This window comes from Amblyomma americanum, chromosome 1 (assembly GCF_052857255.1).
Source record: "Amblyomma americanum isolate KBUSLIRL-KWMA chromosome 1, ASM5285725v1, whole genome shotgun sequence".
Classification (NCBI taxonomy): domain Eukaryota; kingdom Metazoa; phylum Arthropoda; class Arachnida; order Ixodida; family Ixodidae; genus Amblyomma; species Amblyomma americanum.
In genome coordinates, this window is record NC_135497.1 from 68,161,723 (window position 1) to 68,186,130 (window position 24,408).

At 44.0% G+C, this 24,408-nt stretch overlaps 2 protein-coding genes across 2 annotated transcripts in view; one reads left to right on the forward strand and one right to left on the reverse strand.

The window, feature by feature from the left end:
• Positions 1-260: 260 nt before the first annotated feature.
• On the forward strand, positions 261-2,190 carry LOC144112959 (protein O-linked-mannose beta-1,4-N-acetylglucosaminyltransferase 2-like). The gene has a single exon (XM_077645805.1). It carries the CDS (start codon positions 395-397, stop codon positions 2,090-2,092), a length of 1,698 nt encoding a protein of 565 aa, XP_077501931.1. The 5' UTR covers positions 261-394; the 3' UTR covers positions 2,093-2,190.
• Positions 2,191-4,409: 2,219 nt separating this feature from the next.
• The window catches only part of Srp72 (signal recognition particle 72), a 42,193-nt gene continuing 22,194 nt past the window's right edge, over positions 4,410-24,408 (reverse strand). Inside the window, exons 13-17 of the mRNA XM_077645804.1 lie at positions 23,030-23,211; positions 16,951-17,126; positions 12,749-12,868; positions 12,554-12,593; positions 4,410-4,633 (exon numbers count right to left, since the gene is read on the reverse strand). Coding sequence (XP_077501930.1) covers positions 4,474-4,633; positions 12,554-12,593; positions 12,749-12,868; positions 16,951-17,126; positions 23,030-23,211 — 678 coding nt within the window. The 3' untranslated portion in view covers positions 4,410-4,473. The remainder of the gene's footprint in view (positions 4,634-12,553; positions 12,594-12,748; positions 12,869-16,950; positions 17,127-23,029; positions 23,212-24,408) is intronic.

Below are 24,408 nucleotides of genomic sequence, written 5' to 3' on the forward strand. Positions count from 1 at the left end.
AGAGAGTTCGGAACATTCGGAACTTCAGGTAGTTAGAGAGCGGCTCGGTGCGGCTCTTGGCACTAGAGGAGCTTGGAGGGGTTGTGGGGGAAGTGTTTTTATCCCGCATTTTACCAGGTTTTACCGCCCCTCTCCCCTCCCGTTACCTCCAACTACCAATGATTGTATTAGTACTGCTGAACTGGTGACCTTGTAAACCCGAAGTGCGTGGACCAAGTGGTATTCTTGAGCGCTCTGTGCTTCATGGTGCATCATCGACGTCGTCTGCTTCGTTCTGACTGCGTGGAGAATACTGTGATGGTGTTACAAACGTGGCGGCTGGATAACCTTTCGAGAAGTTGTTCATGCGGAATGGACCGCTAACTGTTTTCAGTATCACGTAACCAAGCCCACCATGCAGCTCAGACCCAGCCACGTGATTTGTCTATTGATTTGTTTACTTGCTGACCGGCTGCTCGATTCTGCGTATCAGTACGCTGATGTCCCCTGCACAGAAACTGGCAGCCGACGTTACACACGAGCCTGGGACAGTGCGTCAAGCTCAGTGTGGTGCCGGGGCTTGAACTATTCCACCAGAACCTGCGTTTTCAGAAACTTGTACTATCGAGGAGACACCGGAGATTTCGTGTTTCTTCACGGCCCAGGAACAACTCTTCTGGGAGACGTAAACGAAAGGAATGATCCTGCGCTTACAGATTTGTCGTCTGTGAAAGATCACGGGGCGTTTTACTTCACGTTTGTGGATTTGCCAGTTTCGGCGCTTTCACAATTCCGCGTCGTGGACGTTCACACAGACACACTGGTGATAAGCCGTTTTAACCCCGACAATTTGATGCACGTGTTTCATGACGACCTCATTCCAGTATTCTCAACGCTTCGTGAAATGCGCAGTTGTAGCAGTAGCGAAGAGGTGCTTAACTGCTTGGATAACGTTACACTATTCTTGGCTGATGAAAGAGAGAAGGGCCCATACTGGCAGCTGTACAAAATCCTCGTCAGAAATCAAAAGATATTGCATCGGCGCCAAATATCCGGGTGGTACCGCTTCAGAAGGGCCATTGTTGGTCTGCGAAAAGACAGCACATGGTACCAATATGGTTTTGCGATGCCCCAGGGACCCCTTCATGCGAACCTGGAGACAGCTGGGGCAGAAGTTAAATATTTTGTTCCATTCTTCCTCCATGCATTTGGTGTGCCAGCCACATCTCAGATAAACGAAAAATATGCACTTATAATATCAAGAACGAGGAATAGACTTATTACCAACATAGATGAACTGGTGCTCATGGTGGAGTTGCACACTCAGCTTACACCTCTCGTCATTGATCTTGAAACCAAATCCTTGCGAGAAGTAGTGATACTGCTAAGGGACACAAAATTTCTGATAAGTATGCATGGCTCAGCACTGGTGCTGTCAGCATTCTTGCAGCCAGGTTCAGCAGTGTTGGAAATGTTTCCATATGGCATTAATCCCAACAACTACACTCCATACAAAACTCTTGCAAACCTTCCAGGTATGATGATTGCCTATGCAGCATGGGTGAATACAAATAAGAACAACACAGTGTTTCATCCTGAATATGAACCACAGTTCGGTGGAATATACCACTTGTCACAAGCAGCACAGCAGCAATTACTCCAAAGTGAGCAAGTTCCACTGCACCTGTGCTGTGACAATCCCAAATGGCTTTTCCACATTTATCAGGACACAGCAGTCGACACATCAATTGTGCCACTGCTTGTCAACCTGAGTACTCGTGCAGTTGACACAAATGAAGCATATCAACGAACCTTTTTTCCAGGACCAGTCATAGAACTTAAGTGTGAAATCTTGCAGCATTCTGGCAACAACAGACAGCTGACTGTATCCTGGCTTGAGCCATGGAATATAGCATTCATTGGCTTTCAACACTGCCACTATGAGGTATGGCTAAAAAGCAGTGCTGAAGTTGAAATGTTCCACACAAATCTCACAGTTTTTGACAGATACATTGCAGAAAGTGTCGTCCATGTATGGGTGAAAGCAGTATGTGATGAACAGTCTGGCAGTTTTAATATATATCCAGCCAGCTGCGAACACACAACTCTTTGACAAAACCAGTGCAGAAATTGTGTTACAACTTGCATGTTCCACAAAAGTTCCAAGTTATTCCTGTAATTCAACAAATGAATTATTCATAGTATTGATCAGCTATTGTAGTCATTCTGCTTTTTCACCCTTCACCTTGTGTTTGCTAAATCGTGAAATTAGAAAGCATGTGGTGGCCAGTAGTCCGGACAAGTCTGTTAGGAAAGACTGACTTCGAATTACAAAATCCACTACAGTTTGCATATCGGTCACCAGCAACATACCTTATATTACCTCCATCCCAAACATCAAGCTTTGCTTTTTGCTTTAAATTTGTAGGAAAAAATTGCACCAATTCAGCGACAAAAAGGCAGTACAGAAGAGCGCACATAGGCATGCTCTTGGAAGGAGCAGGTTACCGAGTAATCCTTGTATGCTGTAGTTTGAAGTGAGAAAGATCTGCGCAAAACGAACACATCATATCAACATTCTTTTTTTATCGCTAGAACCACTAAGCAGACAATGTGCGAGCATCTTGGAGCTTTAGGTTAAAAATAAATATAATTGCTACCGGTAAACACCCAGCGCAGAAAAAAAAAAAAATTTCTAATGCCAAGCAGGAGTGTCTCATCAGCTAGTTTTAATCATTCAAGCAAGATAAAGAAATGTGCATGTATGCCTTTTCCACCCTACAAAATACAATAACTTCCCATCCCAAGCACTTCACATTGTCTGAATCTGCAGAACTCTAATCAAATTTGCAACAAAATTTGAGTCTAAAATTCCTGCTTCAAGGCTAGTGCTTTAATAACTGCACTATTAAGCAACATTTCATCCAGCACATTCATATTTCTTTCTTACGGCACCATAGGTAAATACAATGTGCACATAGTGAAAGTCGTACTCTAAGCGAATATTTGTATGTCATATGCATGCTTTCAAAGGAACCCTTGCAATTGCGCATGTCATTATGAAGCAAGCATAGAATCTGTATTCATGTAGCTGATCATGAGACTACTCCTGTCTTTAGCTCCACCACAGCATCAACAGCACACGGTGCCTGTGGCACAAATCAGATGCATGCAGTACCACCAACAGCATGCTTAACACGAACGCTTGAGTGTGCATCCTGCACTGACAGACACACTGGACGCTGGGTCCGAGGCCATGCTGTACGGTGTGTTTGTGGCGGTTGGAGAGAGCCGGTGCTGTACTTCCACCCTAATAATTTCTCAGACCTAGCGGCGCTAATGTCTGCGGATGACGCACTGAAGCGTTTGTGCTAAGCGTGCTGCCGGAGGTACATAATGCGATCACTACGAGTAGCAGGCAGCAATGCAATTTTTCTCAGCATGGATATCGAGGGTAAGCCAATATGTCCCCGTTGCTACCACTATTGCCAAAAGCAAATTGAGTGGTTACTAATGTTTTTACGGCAATTACAGCCCCCTAAAGGCATGCTTTACAAAGATCTAAGGTTCAAGTTTATGGGGGTGCAACGTCCCAAAGTGGCTCGGGCTATGAGGGACACTGTAGTGAAGGGCTCCGGAAATTTCGACCACCTGGGGTTCTTTAACATGCACTGACATCACAGAGTACACGGGCCTCTAGAATTTTGCCTCCATCGAAATTCGACCACCGCGGCCGGGATCGAGCCCACGTCTTTCAAGTCAGCAGGCGAGCATCATTAGCATTGAGCCACCGCGGTGGCACAAAGATCTAAATGATGCTGCTCATACCAATGAGTCACTGAAGAGAGATCCTAATTAGTGCGTCCTGCATGGCTGTGCCAGGCACCATCATTTTGAAACCCATGATGAATGTGCAGGAAATGAATCTGAGCAAAGATAGTGATGACCTAGCATCTGGACTTAATGGTTGATGATGATGGATTTTTATGGCGCAAGGGCATCTAAGGCCAAAGAGCGCCATGGCACAAGGTGTTTTTTCAAATTCTCAAGGTGGGGTCGAAGACCCATTTCCCAAGCATTTCACCCTAAATAAGCCGAGCACCAGACCAGGGGAAAGCTTGTACCCATTGTATCACCGGTGGGTACCCGGCGGCACTGGGGATCGAACCCCGCACCTCCCGCATGCGAGGCGGATGCTCAACCACTTGGCCACCGCTGCGGTGCCTGGACTTAATGGGGTTGTATGTGGATAGAAAGAACAAAAGTTCTGACAACTCAGCATTAGCAGCTGAGTGATATCCAGCTTTCTTGTAGTTTGCAGAAACTTGGTTTCCACCATTGGCTTCCAGTTCCAGCGGCAAATGTTCTTACAGGAGCATCTGACGCTAAATTGCTCAACTACTGCTGAGCACAAACACTGAGACCAACTGTGCCAAGGCAATGAAAATTGTTTATAAAAAACAACAGTGGCAGTGAGAGGGAAGCCAGCTGGCTTCACCAGCGGCCACCCTTTTTCTTCTTTTTCTTCTGTGCGGGCAAGGGTCTTTGTTGCCTGGGGCCTTGCTGCGATGCCTGTTGGCCTCCTGGCGACGACTGTGCTGCTGCTGCTGATGTGGCAGGGCTCGGCAGTGGTGTTGTCCTCTGGGTCATGTCCCTGGAAAGAGCAGCAGGATCACTGCTACAGTAAAAGCAGCACTGGGGAGAGGAGCATATGAATGTCTCAAAGAGGCGCCATCTAGTGAGTTTGCTAAATGAAAAGCTTCTTTTAAACTTTAGCCCTTTAAGGAAAAAAAAAAAATCACTGAATTATTATTCATTTAAAAAAAAAAAGTGTTTATATCCCAATATGCACATGATGAGGCTTCACAAATCCCTGCAAGGGCCTCAGTCTCCATAAGAGTTGTTAGTAGCAGTGTGCAGAGAACGCCAGCTTAGCTTCAGTCAAGCAGCATAATTAACTGCAAATAAATAAAATGTCAAATCAAGTACTCCGTGCCAAAAATTCTATTTCATAACCACAGTACATGCTCAGCAGGTAGCACACAACAAATGCACGCTTCCTTTTTTTTTTTTTTCTGAACATTACAGAACTCAAGAATGATATGACAACACTAGCACAGCTGTTTTCTGATATACCATGCAATCATCCTAGTCAAAATCAAGAAGAATTTGGCACGGCATGTAATGCGAAGGCAAGATAACCGATGGTCGTTAAGGTTAAGGGTATTGAACTGGATTGCAAGAGAAGGCAAGCATAGTAGGGGATGGCAGAAAATTAGGTGGGATGATTATATTAGGAAGTTTGCAGGGATGAGATGGCCGCATCTGGCACAGGACCGGATTAACTGGAGAAACAAGGAGGGGCCTTTGTCCTGCAATGGGCATAGTCAGGCTGATGATGATGCAATCATCAGCAACTGGTATATCTAATTTGCCTTTGGTCTTTCGTTCTTCTTTTTCATTTTTGTTTAACAAGTTTGCCTCCTGCCCTGCTGCTGCCATTGTAAACGGAACTGTGGGCCAGTCAAGCTGCCTTCTTTGCAGCTTTTTTCCCCTTGCTTTCCACCATAACCTTATACCTCCTTGTTTGTGCAAATAAATCAAATTGAATCAAATAATATGTTAGCAGGCAGGCCGTTTATGTAGGCTAAAATCAACAATGATACATAGAACAATATGTCCTTGTGGACACCAGAATGAACTTGGCTTCAAGGTGTTTGGCCTATGCAAAAATCGAGTGATCACCTTTGACTCAAGCTTTAGCAAAGCCCTAAACACGCAGCCAATTAAGAAACCAGTGCTTAAATAATAACGTAAGTTTAGTGACTTATACTAGTTGTGCATCACATGGGAATGACTTACGGCAAATGTGCTGAAAAGAAGAAAATCGTCAGTCTCAAGAATGCCTTCAAATCTACAATACAAGAAACATTAAGAATGCTTAAAGGGACTATAAGCCCCAACACCTAGTAAGCCTAGATCAGGAGATTACCTTTTAACGATGTAAAATGTTCAGAATTCACCAAGAACAGAGCTTCGTTTCAGAAATGAAAAAAATACCTGTGGTGAATCACTATATACACTTTTCCTAACTACAATAGGGGATGATTTTGTAATGGGCAAGCTGAATGGCTACACTCACATACAGTAGAACCCTGCCATAGTAAACTCTGTTATAGTAAAAACTCAGATATAGGGTGGCGCCATCTGCTTAACAGCGGTGGAGAAAGGTGGACGCAGCTCTCTGGTTCAGTTTGCAGTGAGCAAGGTGAGCGATAAGGTGTTTCCTACGAAGACAAAACCAAACTTAGCTAGTTATGGGTGCTCGGCCTACTGCTGTATATACCACTGCCTTAACAGCTATAAAAACACTGCAGTCGAGGTACCGAATATATTTTACCGCTTTCCTTGGAGATTGTTCATGCACAGAGGGTCTACTGGAAAAGAGTGCATTGCGGAACTAAATTCATGAGTGCGAACTGGAAAGGGGTTGACAATGACTGGGGTGTTTTCAACGTGTCATCACTGGTAGAAGTCAGAATTACTTTGTCTTTATGTAGAGGGAAGAAATGCGCTCAGTGAGTTTCAGGAAATGGTCTACGGTGGAGTTCTTGGAGCTAGCATCTGAAGTTTGCCTTCGTTTGTTATGCTCATCTGTAGTTTAGTGTTAATTTTTTTTGTTTTTTTTTTCGTGCATGTGTGAGTGCGACGTCATACTTCTGAGAGTGCTTATGTCATTTTTCACACTGTTTCACCTAAGCTTTCATGTATGTATTTGAATCATTTTATTGCCCACAATGGTTTAAAATTTTGCACAGTGTTGCATTCCCAAGACTTAAAATTCTTTTCTGGACGACTAAAAAGAAAAATAGAGAGTGGTTCAACTTTCTGAATATTTCTTGGATTTCAAAACATTGCTAAACCCTTTCTTGAGCTAATCTTTTGATTTTTATGGGGTTTAACGTCCCAAAGCAACTCTGACTATAAGAGGCGCCATAGTGCAAAGTTCCGGATAATTTCGACCCACCTGGGGTTCTTTTTTTTAACATGCAGACATCACACAGTACACGGGCCTCTAGCATTTCGCCTCCATCGAAATGCAACCGCCGCAACTGGGATTGAACCTAAGTCATTTGGGTCAGCAGCTCAGCTCCATAACCGCTGAGCCACTGTGGCGGCCTTTGTAGAGTTAAGCATTTATTAAAAGTAAAGTACCACCAAAATAATTCATTTAATTGGTGCCTTCATGAAATACCTAAAATAAAAGTCCTCTAACTATGGAAGGTACTCGGCAAGAAACACAGAGTCTTTTTGTATGCTTAGAGCTATGCTTCTCTGAGGGGAATACGCATAAAGTAAACCGGTGTCAATCCTCAGGATGTAGAGTATTATTATCTGTGTGCAGTAAGTTTGCGTTTTTCACAGTTCTAATTAACCATTGACATAGTGGATGTAAGATACATAGCCGATCTCATTATCTGGGTCAATCAGACACTTGTTTCTCAAACTGTACTGTTAAGGCACTTAATCTCAATAAGTTGAACTGCACTGCCGGATTTTGCAGTGCTGCAGGGACTGCAACACAATCGTGCTTGCTCGAAATCGATGATCAGCCCAACCTGAAGGCAACTGAAACTAAATGTAGCAGCGGTGATGCAGCGATGGCATCAAAGCTTTCAATGCGTTGAAATCCGCAGAGAAGCAGGCGCTGTCTCACCCGGTCAGTGCGCGTCTGCTATGCGGCCGGGCTGACACGAATGCTCTGGGCCACGGCCGGTCTTGAGGGGGGCGCACTCTCTCCCCTCGAGACCGGCCATGACAGAGCGTCCAGTTAACGGGGCGAGTGCCACGAAGCGGCGCTGATGACGTGGTCGCTGATGGCGCCACCATACCAGCGCACGGAGCCTATAGTAAAGTGAAGCTGCAATCCCATTTTACCTCCATAGACTGTACATTTTTTGCCAGTTATAGTAAAGATTTTTTTCGAAGAAACGGCTATAGTAAAGTGTGTCGGGCCGTGGCAATGTACTTCCTGCGGAATGAAAACATCGCGGCACGTGCGAACTCTAAGATCACAAGGCAGATAGATACCGAATGCGCTCTTTGAGGTGGGTTCACCACCAAGCTTAAGAGCCACGAGGAGATGCTAACTTTTTGAAGACCTTCAGGCCGTGAGGCAAAGCGTGCGGCGCACACGGAAAAAGTAAAGCTGGCTATGAACATAGAAAGAAAGCAGTGTGGGTCGCTGAGAAAGAAAAGCCAGTAAAAGTGCAGTGAGGAGTAGAAATTGGAAGAAAAGGGCGTGCGTTCATAGCACAAAGCACGAGAAAGCGGTGGCAAGAAGCGGAGGCGAGGCGACACTACGAAGGCGTTTTTGCCACGCCTGACTATGTCACACGCATTTCTTAACTACTACTGCCTCTTAAATGACGCTGAGGCCGCGAGAGACGATGCCGTGCTCATGAAAAGCTTTGGTTTTCACACAGAATCAAACTCTATTTTTGTAGCCAAGCTGTATTCGTGTAAATGTGTTACTTCCGTAAGACATAAACCATGTCAGAAACGTGATAACATGTGATAACTGATAACAAATAATTACAAAATAAAGGAATAAAAGCAGGATGTAAGGCATTTCTGAGTGTTTGTTTTATAAACCAACATTTCGTGCTTAGTAAGCAGCCAGAGAGCATAGTCGTCGCCATGCCATCACCAAAAACTGATATAGTAAAGATTTTTGCTAGCCCGAGCTACATTACTACAGAGGGGTTCTACTGTATACTGTTTGCAGAATATAATATTCTTGAGCATCATAAAATAGATATTTAGTGGTGTGGAGCAGCTTTCTTTGGTGTTATGAATGAACAGAATACAAAGTGCAAAAGCATGAAAAAAAAAAAATTATCCCAAGTTGCTGCCACATGCAGCCAGTCAAAAATAGGACACACAAATCTATGACGTCACATACCAAGTTCAACCAGTATGCTACACAACACAGTTAATTCATTCAAACAGAGTTTTTGGCTACAAAAAAAAAAAGCAATCTTCAGTGAACGGGGAGTTATTGGAAGCGGCCTCAGCCATGCATTAGCACTAAAGAAATGATATGCTCAGCGATTAAGTTTATAAGTCCCATCAAGTCCAACATGTTTTACTTTTGCAGCTAGACAGCAAGCCAGTGCTTTAAAGGGGCTGCGAAACACTGCTTGAACGGATGCCGGCTATACTTCAGATGGATTCTTTACGTCACACAGATGCTGACTCAAAAAGAAGTGCAGGAATCGATGCATAGGAACGGGAGTTATTCAATGAAGAAATTAAAAAATACAAGCAAACAAAATGCTGCCCTCAACACATTTTCGCGTGGCTTCCCATTCCCATTTCATTCTCCCAATGACGACACAGGGCGGGACCAATCAAAACAGCCTATCTGAGCACGTGGCAGAAGTTTGCACGCCATGGTTGCCTGTTCTCAGTAACTCGTTCTTGCCAAGGCTGGTAGCGTCGTTTTCATGGTTACAACCACGTGAATGCCCAGCTGACCCAGCGATGCTTCATCATCACGTCGATGGCACAGAAAGGAACACTGATCAGTGACATTCCCCAACTCATGGATCTGAACGCAATCCGAACTTGAGCACGAGACACTGCAACGGAGTGACGGCCTGCGCAAGATACTAGATACATTTAGCATAGCGTGTACCGCTGCTGCTTACCGCCTACCATGGCCCGTCGCTAGGAATGCGCTGATTGGTCATGGCGAGCAAGGCACGCGCGCTGTTGGTGGTAACTTGACAGCATCTGGCACCGCTGCCCGATGAACCTCCTCAAGCTGACGATGTGGGCTACTAAATGTGAAACGAATGGCTTTTTTCTTTGTATCCTTCCTTGGGACCGAAACGAACGCTTGCCGAGTGCAATGGCTCAATCAGATCGATTCCACAAAGCCGTTCTCAAATACATAGAGAGTAGCCATAAGTGTTGTGTGCTAGGTCGTAGGATGTGTATAGAGAGGTGCAAAGTTCTTCGATGCAAAATGTAGCCAGAGCCTCTGGTGGTGCATTTTTGTTTTACTTGCTTTACAGCACTTTCATCTAAGGCAAACATGTTGGTTCTGTTGATGCATATATAACGCAAAAATTTGACAAAACGTATCTATTTACTAACACAATTTGCAGCATATTTACTGTCTGTCCAATCATCAAGCTCCCGCCCAGTGATGTCATACCCACTGCTAAAAACCGCCACTGTATGGTGACACCGTCAGCGCCGTGAATTTGGTTTTGCGAGCTAATTAAAATATTAAAACCAGAGTATACGCAGTACGACTGATGCTAACAGCACCACTATAACTCATATTATGCAACCAACAGGCAAAACAATGCACTGATTATGTGTTTCGTGGCCCCTTTAAACATGCAGCTCAAATATTCCTTCAGCAGGTGCTGCCAGAACTTCTCAAGTCATCGAAAAGCTATGCAGTGTCAACAGCGACACACACAGAAGTCAGAGGCTGTGAGGCTTAAAAACAGCCCTGCTCTTACATCGGTGGATGTCCATGCAACAGTGAAAGCAGCACACACCAGCCACCAGCTTGTCAAGCAGGCTGTCGTAAATCACTTCCGGTGTGGTATGATATGTGGGGTGTAACATGTTGAAGAGGTGCATCAGCTATAAGACACGCCGCAGTGGCAAAATCCAGATTCATTTTGACCACACGAGGTTCGATTCTTTATAACGAGCACTGAGATCACACAGCACATGGGCATTCTTGCTACACCTCCATCGAATTGTGACTGCTGTGTTCAGGATACGGCCCTGCAACCTCGGTCTTCGTAACCGAACGCCAACGGCAATTAAGACACCATGGTGCGTCATAGATACCTTCTAGTCACTGCAATATCCAACATACCTAGCTCATATGGGCTTACAATAAATGGAAGCAGCTTCATTATGCTTCACACCCCCACAATGGCCCAGGTAGGAGCAATTTTGCCAGTACAGTAAAATCTCGTTACTACGAACATCAGATTAACAAAATTTTGAGATTTACGCATTTTTTTTAAATCCCCACCAAAATGCCTATACTTTCAATGTAAAAAACTTTCAGTACTACGAATTTCAAATTACCGAAAATTTCAGAATAACGTATGTAATTTAATCTCGCATTCGTCGCAAGACGCTTCGTTATTACGAAGTTCCGTCGAAGTTCCGTACCAAATCCCTGAAGCTGACGCCTGTCATCATCATCCGAAGCATCAGCTATGCGCTGGGGAACTCGATGCAACGGATACAGCCCCAGCGGTATCGCCATCACGCGAGTGTCGCGTTGAATGAATATAGGCTAGGCGGCGCAAGCTGCCGCCCGATACAAAGGGTAAGGCCATTATCATCCATCCAGCGTGTGGTCACATACTGCGCAGTAGTCTTAAGCCTATTCAGTGCAGTGTCGCCACGTCGACAGCGAACGTTAGGATCTGCAAAGTTATCGGCGCTGTGATTGTGTTGTGCATTAGCTTTGCTGACAATGAGTTCTGGCCCCCGCGTTAAAAAGAAGCGACGGCAGTTTTCGCTTAAAGAAAAAGCGGACATTCTGTCGCAGCTGCTAGAAAAAAGCAAGCGGACTTGTGCAGGGAGCTTGGCATTACACCGTCAACAATGGCAACGATGCTCAAAGATCGGGACAAGATCATAAAACTACATCGAGAGTCGCAGCTGGCTCCCTCAAGAAAACGTCTGCGGCTGGGCAACTACCATGGACAGCGACTTATGTGGACAGCGACTTTCGAATTATGTGGATAGCGACAGCGCGGCGGCTACATCCGCGGAGCTCACCACCGAAGACATCGTGAATCAAGTGCGTGAGCAAGAAGAATGTAGTAGCGACGAAGACGATGCCGACACTGGATCAGCGCACGAAGAGGAAGAGATTGTTTCCGGCTCGGATGTCCTAGTCTTTCTAGAGAAGACCTGATCATTCCTCGGGCGCTGCAAAGATGTCCCCGATGACGTGCACAGGAAGGTCGAGGATGTGGAGGCGTTCGTCCTGCAGCGCTTGTCTACTCGCCAGAAGATAACAGACTTCTTCAAGCAATAAACTGTAGTTAAACTGTGCCCAGCGTTATCGTTTATTATTTACTTACCAACACGTAAATCTGCTGCAAAGGTACGTAATTTTAGTTCTTGTGATGCATTACTGACATGAAATAATGGTTTTTCAGTACTACGATATTTCAAAATAATGATTTAAATTCGGCGGTCCCGTGAAGTTCGTTGTAACGAGATTCTACTGTACTGCATTTACACAGTGTATCATTACACACAGCACTCACTACTATGTGTTATTACTGCTTGCAACATGCTACAGGGTACAAGATGCTGTTTCCACGAGTGAAAGAGGCAGCAGCTTCACATATTTCTGCAAATGATCCATTACAAGGTTCTATACTCCACAAAAAAAATGCTGCTCAGACTTATTCAAAAGCACGACAGTCTCCATGAGTAGTCGGGGTTGAACAAGAAGTGAGAATCGCTAACTTGGCAAACAACCGTGCATGATCACATTTGCTATACTCACCCCTCAGACGCTGAACCAACCGCTCCCTGCGTGCCTTTCCCTGAAATAGAATGAGTTCGGGTCACCAAAAGAGGAGCAAATTCAGATCACCATACATAGTGAAAAAAAAAAAACAAAAACAAAGGCCATGCAGCAAAACATACATGCACACTGTCTCACGCAAATGCATGCACACACGACTACAATGCTTAGTACCGATAGCACTGCCAGCTCCTCTTCTGTCCTTGCGCTTCTTGAAAGTGGAACGCTCCCGTCGCGGGAGCCAGCGTTCAGGGTCAGGGTCCACATTAGGATCGTAGTTTTTGGGCAGCTTGCCTGCAAGGCATATAGCAGCACTCATATAACCACTTCAAAATGCCAAACACTTTGCTTCAGGAACCAAATCTATAGTGATATTAGTGCACTTGATATTATACTTGCCCAGGCCACAGTTATGGTATCATGAAGCTCTGAAAGGGACCCGAGAAAGGGGCTCTTAATTAAAAGTTGTGATATGTCTGAGATGTTAAAAGACACCGCTTCATAGTTATCCTCTAGCAAGAATTATTTTAATGCGTTTTGTGGAAGCTAACTTATATGCAGACAAAATTTGAACTTCCGCATCTTCGCGCCTCTCCTCTCGCATGGCAAAACGGCAGCACTCCTCTGCCGGCCTCAACCACTCGGCCCCTCCTCTACCTCCGCTGGCTGCGGCGCGCGCGGAGCGGCCGCGGCCACAGTGGCGCATGACATCTGAAAGAATTGGCGCTGTGAACCAATGATAACCCGTGGCTGCTGACGTCACTTGCACGACGTGACGTCGTATGCCAGGTTTTCGCGCGGAAGCCCTGCACTGCGCGTAGCCGCAAGGTGCGAAAGCGGGAATTTTAAGAAATGTACTGTAAATTTCCCACTCGCTTTTGAGGTCTCGTACGCGGCATGGATGCTCGGTGGCCTGTACTCTACATAGTTCAACCATTTTAAAGCCAAGCTCAAACACCCCTTTCTGTGGCCCTTGAAGCTGCTACCATATAAAACAATACTTCAGTGAGAGCCATGGGAACCAAGCTGACGATCCAACAGCTCACGAATTATGTGGACCAAAGAAATGCACTGCTATATGTGCACAATGAAGAGCAAAACTATGGTTTAGGACTTTACGCCCAAGTGCTTATTCTCCATATTCTGCTACCTAGTTTGAGACCTGTGGGCAGATTTCTTTTGCTACTACTTTCTTATTTACTACTATATATAACTACTAGTTGCTTTTTTGACAATTATGCCAACATGAAGGCATTCAACTTTTCCATAACCACTGCACATTATAAATAAAATGAAATGCATAAAATCATGGAGCGTTTTGCTAACAAAATTTGTGCTCTAGTAGTTCAATGTACACAGTTTTCCATCATTTGGAAGTAAAGATTAGAAAAAAAATACAGGAAAATAAGAAAAAGTTTCATGCAACAAATAGAATCATGGCAGCACAACAGCCAAATAATCACGTGACTCTTAACTAGAGTGACATAACAGCAATGAAATAAAGGTAAAAAAGGGTGCGGTGCCTCAGTCCAGTGCCTCCTCAAAAAAGTGCTTATCACAACTGTGGCACTGCTATTGCTCTTCATCTCTAGTTCCTGTTGACCCCTCATGTTCCTACCTCTTTTTCTGCTGCACCATAGTAACAATAAGTTTAATCACATTTAAAGGAGTGGAAACATAAAACTTCTCTGAGTATGTTGTTGCACTGGAATGATGCGTAGGACATTTAAACATAAATTGCCACGTGAAATTTGTCAACACTAAAAAAATAATTTGTAACTGAATATTTTTTTTGCTCTATAGTTTGTTTCGGCTTCAGATGCCAGACAATGGTTGCGATGTCACAAGTTACGAGATCAAGCGAGGCATACAATAACTGCAATATAACCGTTGCTTTGTCATTTTAATTCAGTCAAACTTTTATGCTAAACTGCTTCAGAACCCGGAATGACAGCAAGCAAACAAAGAGCTCTCATACTGCAGTTTTTGTAAACCTCAAATGATCTGCTGGTCACTTGTGATGTCGCAACTGCCTTTAGACTCTTGAAACCGAAACTGCATGGAAGAATAACTTCAATTATAAGTTAGGTACTGAGCGCAGGCGAATTTCATGTGGTATTCAGGTTTATAGACTACAAAAATTTTGGTGTCTCTGCCCATTAAAGGAGTACAGACACGAATTTCTAGTTATTTTCTCTGATGCACAGCACATTAGGAAACATAGAAAGCCATGTAAATTGCGGCAACAAGCGGTGAATAGTTTATAATTGAATTATTTTCTCTCATGCTGTTTCCGTTTCGATTTCGAGATAAAAACAACAGCTGCGACATACAATACACATTCAGGTCATGTGAGGCATAAAAAAACTCCAGTATGGTCTCGCTTTTCTCATTTTAATTCACATTAACTTACACAAGCCTGCTCAAGATTTTGAATGACAAAAATGAACAAGCAGTGATTATATCGCAGTTTCTTTGCATGCCTCACATGACCTGAACGTGCCTTATGGTCACAGCCGCCGTTCGGCTTTTGAAACCGAAATGACATGAGAAAATAATACAATTATAAACTATTCAGCTGTTATAGGTGAAATCTGCGTCATGACTCATGCATACCATTGTCCAAAGCATCACTTCAAAGAAAAAAAATATGCATCCAAAAATTATGTGTCTCCACTCCTTCATACTGCACACAAGGTTGTTCAAAAACAGAATATTTGGGCCTCCGTTCTTGTATACACAACTGACAGCAGCAAAACTAGTCTGCCCGATTGCCACAAATCATAGCATTCCATTTGAAAGGACATCCAAGACTTTTAAAACTGCCATTCAGAAATTTTGCCTCAACCTTTTTCATTTTCCTTTAATCTGAAATGAAATTAAAGGACACTGCGGCATTTATTACAGTGCTATTGATCAGCTTGAAGCTAGGTTTCACTGAACAGTGTTCAAGAGGAAAAGGCTAGAGTTAAAGCAAGCACCTGGTTACTGATCAGAAACAGTTGAGAGAGATAGCGTATTGCTCCTGCTATTGTACCCAATACCTTCATTCAAATAGATGATACAGTAGAATCTTGCTACAGTAAACTTGCATATAAAAACACTGCTATACCAAAACGAAACTGTGGTCCCATTTGGCCTTCCATAGACAACTGTACATATTTTTTAGTCTATAGTCAAGACGTTCTTAATAAAGAAACAGTTATAGTAAAGAGCGCTTGACCATTCCAATATACTTCCACTGGATGATGACATTGCAGTACACGTGCAGTCTAAGGCACCTCAGAGCAACAGGGACAAAGACGTGATTGCAGCGTCAACAGATATCCCTGACGAATGGCACTCTTTGAGATGGCTCAACAACTATGCTCGTGAGCTTCGAGGAGAAGCCACGTCTAAGACAACCTAGGGCTGTAAAGGCAAAGCACACGGTACACACAAAAAACACGGAATGAAGACAGTGTGGGGCATTGAGAAAGGAATGGCAGTAAATGAGCAGAGAGAAGCACAATGAGAAGAGATGGCAAGTGCCCACAACACTGGGCAGTGCAAAGCACGAAGCAGCAACACTAAGAAGTGGAGGTGTGGCGGCAGTGCTTGATTGCGTCGTGTACACTTCTTAACTTTTGGCTCTCAATAGACATTTAGCATAGTATCAACAGTCTACCATCACCACTCTGTGCATGCTGTCATCTGTGCATGCCACCAATGCGCATGCACAGATGGTGTCGACGGGCCAGGCGCTAGCACCTGGTGCTATCTGCACGTGTGCACTGGAAGCTGGCAGACGCAATAAGCGGTAGTGCTAGACAATGAGCACTATGCTAAAGGTCTCTAATGACATTGAGACCACGGAAGACAACATCATAGTTCATCTTTTCTTTTGCACAATATTCGTGGTACTTTTACAAGACTAAGTCGAAATCGAAAACATAACATGAAATGTGAGAATTGAAAATAAATCATTTGTACATAATGGGATGGTTAGAACTAGAAGAAAGGTATTTATATGTGTATAGTAAAGGCACCGATACAGTAGACTTTGCTGGCCTGAGCAACTTTACTACAAAGAGATTCTACTGCACTAGCTGTGGTCAGTGGATGCACGCGGCTTTGCCATCAAAACAATAAGGATGCAAAAATTAGGTGATGGTCAGTATTACTCTATAAACATGTTTCCAGAGAAAAAATATAAGCATCAAAAGTTGCACACAACGCTCTAAAAATGGCCTAGAAATACTGAAATTAAATAGTTTAAAGTAAACACACAGCACATAACTGTTACCTTTAGTGCCCCTTCAAAACAATATCCAAATCCACATAGTAAAATCTTCTAGAAAAATTTCAAAATAAAGCCGGCAGGCATTCACACTAACCCTTCTTCTTCTTTTTCTTCTTCTTGACAATGTCTTGACCGCGCGTAATAGGAGATGCTTCAGACTTGACTGCCTTCTTGACATAACGAGCACCCATAGTCCATGACATTGTTTCAAGTGCATCCACATCAACCTGACGAGTGATCTCTTCAGCTGGTGGAAGGTCTGCGCTCACTCTGAAAGCCGTCACTCAAAGAAAATATCAAAGAATTTTAACTTCCTACTGCAAGCTAAAGATCTTTCCAATAAGGGCTCTTCGGGTGTTACCATACTGCTCACTGCACTGTTGTGTGCACCTGATGCTAGCACAGTGGAAGCAGCAGTGGAACTGCTCCGCGACAATCTAGAGAGGAGGAGTTTTAAACATCTCCCATGCCCGATGCAAAGGTCTATAAGTTACACCTAAAATTAAACAGTACTGAGCCAATATGCACAAATAATCTGCAAATGAATAAATAAACAGCTATAATTTTGAATTTGATAAAAGAATGAAGCCTATTGATACAACATACGTCAAGGGGGTATGAAGACCTCAGACCAAAATTTAATTAATGAAGTCATAATTATGAAATCTCCACGAAACATGTATTTTTGTGTGTTAATCCCAAATACCTTGCTGCATATACCATATACAAGAAAAATATTTGTATCGTCCAAAACGAACAAAATTCACACCCAAGAATTTACGCAAATCTGTTTACTGCCGACGAAGTTCACTTACAGCTGCATGCCACCGCTCACTCGCAATGTTGGCACGGCACTGTGCTGGTCACACACCACCACAAACTGCTCATGGTGCACACCGCGCGACTGGAGATTGTGAAGTTGGCGCTGTACGGGGAGCAAGTACTTGGTGGTCGAGGGTGTGGTCGCAGCTCACACATTAATATCACCAGCAGGGGGGTGGGGAGCTGTTCATAAGATCTGAATTTGTGTCCATTGCGCACAACGCACTCTGGCCACAGCATTTTACGAATTCATTCCATCCTGAAATTCGTATCAATCGGGGCTGTATCATCGAGATTCTAATGTATATAAATATACAAAAGAAAAAATACTTCCTTTGTGCTTCCGAAGTAGCAACTTCAAAATCCTATAACTCAAGTTTTATGACAAGCAGGATGATAATTTTACCCTTGATGCATTCCGTGACATAACAAAAAAAAATATGCATGCACTTCAGCAAGTTCCCTGCAAAAAAATATTTTAAAAGTCCAAGACAAAAACCTTACACAGGTTCACAAGGACACAAATGCACACGGACTTGTTTTACATTAAATTAAATGGCATATTTGTAGGGTTGTGCAAATTTATGAATGTTTCGAATATCAAAGCGAATAATGTGATATTGATTCGGGCTTTGTATCGGTTTTCGGAAACCTCGCATTTTTTCAAATTATTTCGAAGTTCGAGAATTCAGGAAAATAAGTGGCTTGTAGAAGCAGCCGAACTTATGCACGCACTCACACCTCTGCACGATCACATCGCTCTGTATGCTGACACGCATCGTACACACAGCGCGGCAGCCATGTCCACAAGAGCATATGATATTGGACAAAGCCTACATGCGAAAGTGAACATGCCATGGCAAGAATAGTAATGCTCTCATTGCATGGAAGGCCTGAAAGACGAAGATGATGAAAAGATAAGAATGCACAGCTACCAGCATGCCCGAGGCAAGCACTCCGTTGGCGTCAGCTTTTGTATGTATAGCTGCGGTATTGCTAAAACTAACTTCCAAACCAGCGATACCTTATTGTTTACACCCTTAAATGGCTGAAATTAGATGACAGGTGAAACACTAGCAATGAGAAACCCGGGATTGCGAAGAGTTCCATCATGAGTGCACAGTCTTTGCTTCAGAAAGCAGCACCATACACATTTCTCTGCTACACTTTTGCATGTTTAGGCGAAAACACTTGCCTCAGAAGCGTTCCATTTAAACCTGCTGCCCAGGGATAGGTGCACCCCACACCTTCGTGCATCAGCATGCCTGGCTGTACAAGAGGGCAAGCTCGCATCTCCGTTAGGAGCAGCGCAACGCACAACGCTGCGAGGTTGGTCCACGCAAGGACCCACCCCAGATATCTTGGGCACCTCATTCTCCGACTGGTGTACGGCTGCGTGCCATGCGCCGCTTACAGTGCGTGCACGGTGCCTTCAATGATATCTTTCGACTTTCAAGTAACAGAGGGCTTGAGCTATGGCCACCACCGGCACTGGTACAAACACGCGAATGCACGTGCAGTGTGGACACGTGACTCTATTCCAAGAGATTAAGATTAGCGAAATTGAGGCACGAGTTCAAATGCGTCTAAAATTTCAGCCACAGTTATGCACTGAACCTGGGATATGTGACTTGGTGCCATGCAAGGCTGGAATATGAATTACCGTATTTACGCGCATAATTTGCGCCCTCACATAATTTGCGCACCCTTAACTTATCACCCGGGTTTACAAAAAAACATTTTTTTTACTCGCATATTTTACGCACCGCGCTGTGCTAGACCACCATCATTCACGCGGGCTCTACCCAACAGCATTCGGCTATTCCACGCGTTTGTTCAGAAGGCTTTTTGAATCTTTTGTGCACTGGGCGTTCATGGTGGTGTCAGAGGCCGCTGTCACAATCGCGGCGGGCACCAGCGGCATCGCCACTCGGAACGGCCAGCAGCGCTTCCGGGAGGATCGGCAGCTGATAGAAGAGCCAACACTGCTGTTTGTTTGGCTGATGCATGTGACTCGACTGCCGGCTACGCTTTTCTTGATGGCTCTGACTGCTTGTGTTGGTTGTTCGGTCGTGTCTTGCGATGGGATATCACAACTATACGGCAAGTTTCAAACTGCTTGTCAGCGCATTATCACGGCGCAGAGCGGCGAAGCCAGCGAGAATAACTGCATGCGCACAAGTTTGCCCATAGACGACAATCGCTGTGTCGGAAAACTTGTGCGCACATGGCTATTCCTCGCTGGCTTCGCAGCTCCGCGCCGTGACAAGGTGCAGTTTGGTCAACGCTGGTGCGGTACTGTTAAAGAATTGTATGGTGTGATAACTGATTTATTGATTTACGCTTGCTATCCCAGACAAAGTTGCGAAAGCAAACTTACGGAATCCGGAAGCGATGACGCTCTTTTAGCGCCTTATTCAGCTTCATGCATGCACCTTTATGCCATCCCGCAAGGGGGGAAGGGGGGGGGGGGGGGATGCACGGCTTTTCATTTAGAGTGAACTTTTTTTCGGGGGGGCGGCCAGCGTGGCGTGCGGGTCCGGGTGCCGACGTATACGCATCAACATACACTATACCTATATTGTGCATTATGACCTTTGTAGAGTTTTTAAGTCGCATTCGCGAAATCCCCGCGTAATTTGCGCACCCCCTTCTTCGAGCCCTAATTTCTGAATAAAACGTGCGCAAATTATGCGCGTAAATACGGTATGTCTGTAATTTCAGTACCTGAAAAATCTGTCAAACTTTTATAGTTAAATTCAGCAGCACATGAAGAATCAGATGGTAAGACTATGACACTTGTGCACTTTGGCTTCTGCAGACTTAACTTTGCCAAACGGAAGTTTGAAAGAGTTTATCGTTACTTTGTGTTATTTTTATTTCAGCTGCCGTGGTGAATTCCGCAAACCATGCTTTTAGGTGTATATGTTACTCAGCTATAACCAACTGCCTATTTTTTCGCTACAACATTTGCAGTTGCAAACTATTTGCTTTACTTCAAACTCACTTCCAACTGAAAATTCACTGAAACTGAAAAGGGCTGTGCAAGTATTTGAAATTTTGAATATGAATCGAATATGCTTGATATTCGGTTCATATTCGTATTCGAGAATTTCCAAATATTCGCCAACGATAGTACACCGTGCAGACTTTCATAAATGCAACTATGGCAAAACCCCAACATCAGAACAAATTATTCGAGGGTTCAGTTTAAAAGTACAAGGAAAGCAATACAAAGGTCCTATTCGCTTCCTTTTCATTCATTTATCATGTGACCAATCACATATATCCGGACGCTGCTAGGCTTGGACCTCGCGCGAAATTCCGAAAGTGGGCTTTCCGGCACAACATGGCTGATGAGAACACCCATGGCCATCATCTTCACAGTTCTCCTAGAGTGAGAATCGCCACCTTGCTTTGATCAGTTATGATATGCACGAAAGCCCACTTGCGGAGTTCAGAGTGGGCCTCCCAAAACAGCAAGTCGAGGTGACACAACAGGGCAAGCAATCATGTTAAAATCCCGTCTACGTCTACTGCATGACACACTGTAACCCACGGTAACGGCAGGTGTGACAATGATCAAAGGGCTTCTGCCACCGGGCTAAAAAAATTGCCTGGCCGCATAGTTTAGGTTTCCGAGCTTCGCCACTCGTAGCAGACTCCGCGCATTTGCCGATCATCCGAACCCAGCTCGGCCCCGCTTTCAGATGCAGACCAGCGTGTCGCTGGACCTTTTTTTTTTTTAAAGCACTCACTCTTCTGATGCCCAATGTATATTTCCCTCGGTTACACGATGTTCTTCCAGCATGCCAAAACTGCGTGCTCGACACAGGCTTTTCGGTGTTTGTGTGATACAGCTTCCTCATAAAACTTCTTAACATTTTCGAATTTTCGCCACTTTTTCTTTTTCAGGGGGGACGGGGCATCGCCGCATAAATCGATCTTCAGGTAATAAACATGCACAGTTTTGAAAAACATAATCGCCACAGCATTTGCCTGCAATATCATTTTCCAAAATATTTTTTCATATCGAACAGGTATTCGATTTCACATTCGAAGCCATTTTTTCTTGCTATATTAGATTCATATTTGAAAATTTCAATTCGCACATCCCTACTACTCACACATGCCTACATATTTGTAATGAGCACACAAAAATACACGTTCCCTGAAGATTTCGTAATAGTGACTTCATTGATAAAAATTTTGGTCCAAGATTCAAACGAATTTGAAACGCACAACTGAAGTGCGGCACTACCATTTATCAGCCCAACATGTTTTCAAGGCCTGTGCTGGCCAGGTTCCTTTCATATCCACAGTGATGCTGGGGAACAGGACTGAACCTGCACAAGCTGCTAAAAACATCTTTGTTTTCACAATACACTCAGATGCCCCAGGAGGCGTAAATCACGGACTAGTAATGTCAATGCATGAAAACAGTGCAAAATGACTGTACCCTTTCACCTAGAAAGTCATTTCGCAAAGCAGTGTGGCTCACCCCATATGCAAGCATTAATGCAGCACTGGAAAGCCAGATCATGCCAAATAAATGTTGTGATGATACATTACAGCAGGGATCCAGGGTAAGCTAAATAGATTCCAACATTATGAGCACCTCTCTCCCTCACACATATATGCATGCACATAAAAGATGCTGTAACACTTCAACCAGGAGTTACCACAAAAATCAACATTGTAATTTTGTTTATATAAGCCCTTTTAAAAAATGTCGTTATGTGCACATGAAAATCATGTGCACTACTCAGACACTTCGAAGAAGTAATATTCACAATCAAATCATGATTTAGCCTGAAAGTACTACATTGCTATCATGGCGCAAACCTGAAAAGAACAAATATGGTCCACAGAAAGAACAAACAGCAACTAGTTGCCCAAGCTGCCAGCATCTCTGCGTTAGGTGTAAGGTGGAACTGCATAACATGCAAAGTTGTTACAGCTACTTGAATTTTCAGTTGGCAAGAATTATTGACAGATGAGCTGATCTTGATGGTTAACTAAGGCAACCACATTTGGTACTTTAATTTTATAGGAATTTCAATTTTAGTTATACAAAACCAAAGTAAAAAGAAAACAAATAATACTGAATATCTAAAAAATCTTACCGTGACAAGCATAAGAAACCAGCCAAAGCTGCTCATACGCACGTTCAGTAATGCAGAAGTTAACTTTAGCCAAGTCTCATTTATCCAAAGTTCACTGCTTTGCATAACCTGCTATTGCTTTTCCCAAAATGCTAAAAATATGCATTCTTGGGTGGCAAAACACACACACACACTCAAAGCACTAGTGCACTCAGAACTTGGCATGAACAAGGTAGGAAAGGATACTTTTTCGCCTTCTTGGGATCGAATACCGAGTAGGCTGAAATGAGCTGTGCCAGCACCTTAGGGTCATGCGGGTCCACCTTGCGCAATTGCTCCAGCACATTGGCTGCCTCCTGAACCTCTCCATTGGCAAGGAAGAACTTGGCACTCTCCCGTGTCAGCAAGTTCAGCTCGGAAGATCGGGGCTGCAAAAGATGCTTGCACATTCAGGTGTCTACTAATACAAAGGCTCTCAACGCAATTGCACTGCCATGCACAGCAGACGTGCTATTAAGTGGGCAGTTGAGTCACTATAAATATGCCTTAACAAATATTGACAGCACATTAAGTTTTGAGAGAAGATTAATAACTGCAAGTGGGGACTATATTCTGCTGCGTAGGAAGAGAGGGCATGTTTCGGCCCCGTAGCTTCCACTCCAATGCCACAAGAAGTTGCCGCAGAAGTGAAACTGCAGTCTCATTTCAGCTTCCATAGATGACAGTACATTTTTTTTTCCATTTAGAGTGAAGACATCTTTAATAGAGAAATGGTTACAGTATTCAGCATTTGGCCACGGCAACACACTTCCCATGGAATGATGACATCGCGGCATGCGCGCGGTCTAGGATATCTCGGAGCAACAGACACGTAACAACGCGATCGCAAGGCCAATAGCCAGAGGCAAATGGATATCGAAGACGATAAAATGGCGCTCTTCAAGACAGCTTAACCATCAGGCTCATGAGCTTTTCTTTTAGAACTTTTCAAACATCTTGGGACTGTTAGGCAAAGCACGCGGTACAAGCAGAAAGAAGAAAAAAACTGGCTACGAACATGGAAGGAAAACGGCGCAGGCTGCTGAGAATGAGAAGGCAGCAAATAAGAGGTGCGAAGCAGGGAAGGAAAAAAAGGGGGGGGGGGGGGGGGGGGGGGGGGGGGGGGGGGGGGGGCAAAGGATCACAGCACAGGGTAGTGCGAAGGCAAGAGCAGGAGAGGCATGGCGACTGCAGGGGAATGGAGGGGGGTTGCCTTGCATTATTTTGTCATGCACGTTTTGGTAACTATGTAATGCCTTTTAAATGACACTGAGGCCGTGGACATTGATGCCATGTTCAAGCAAAACTTCCATTTTAATATGGACTCAAAACTCCGCTCGTATTATATTCGTGGTCACATTATATTTGTGCGAAATATGGCACTTCCGCAACACTTACGAATTCAAAAACAAGATAACACAAAATCTGACACCTTAAAATAAATGATTAGCATATAATGGGATGATTAGAGCAAGATGGAAGATATTTCAAAGTGTCTCCATTCCAAGAGAACACTCACTATGTTTGGTAGGTAGCCAAATCACCAGAAGTATACATCCTCAGAGCCACACATCATCAACAACTGA

Excerpts from the sequence above, each read along its gene's own strand:
- LOC144112959 (XM_077645805.1), top strand. The coding sequence starts at position 395 with ATGCAGCTCAGACCCAGCCACGTGATTTGTCTATTGATTTGTTTACTT.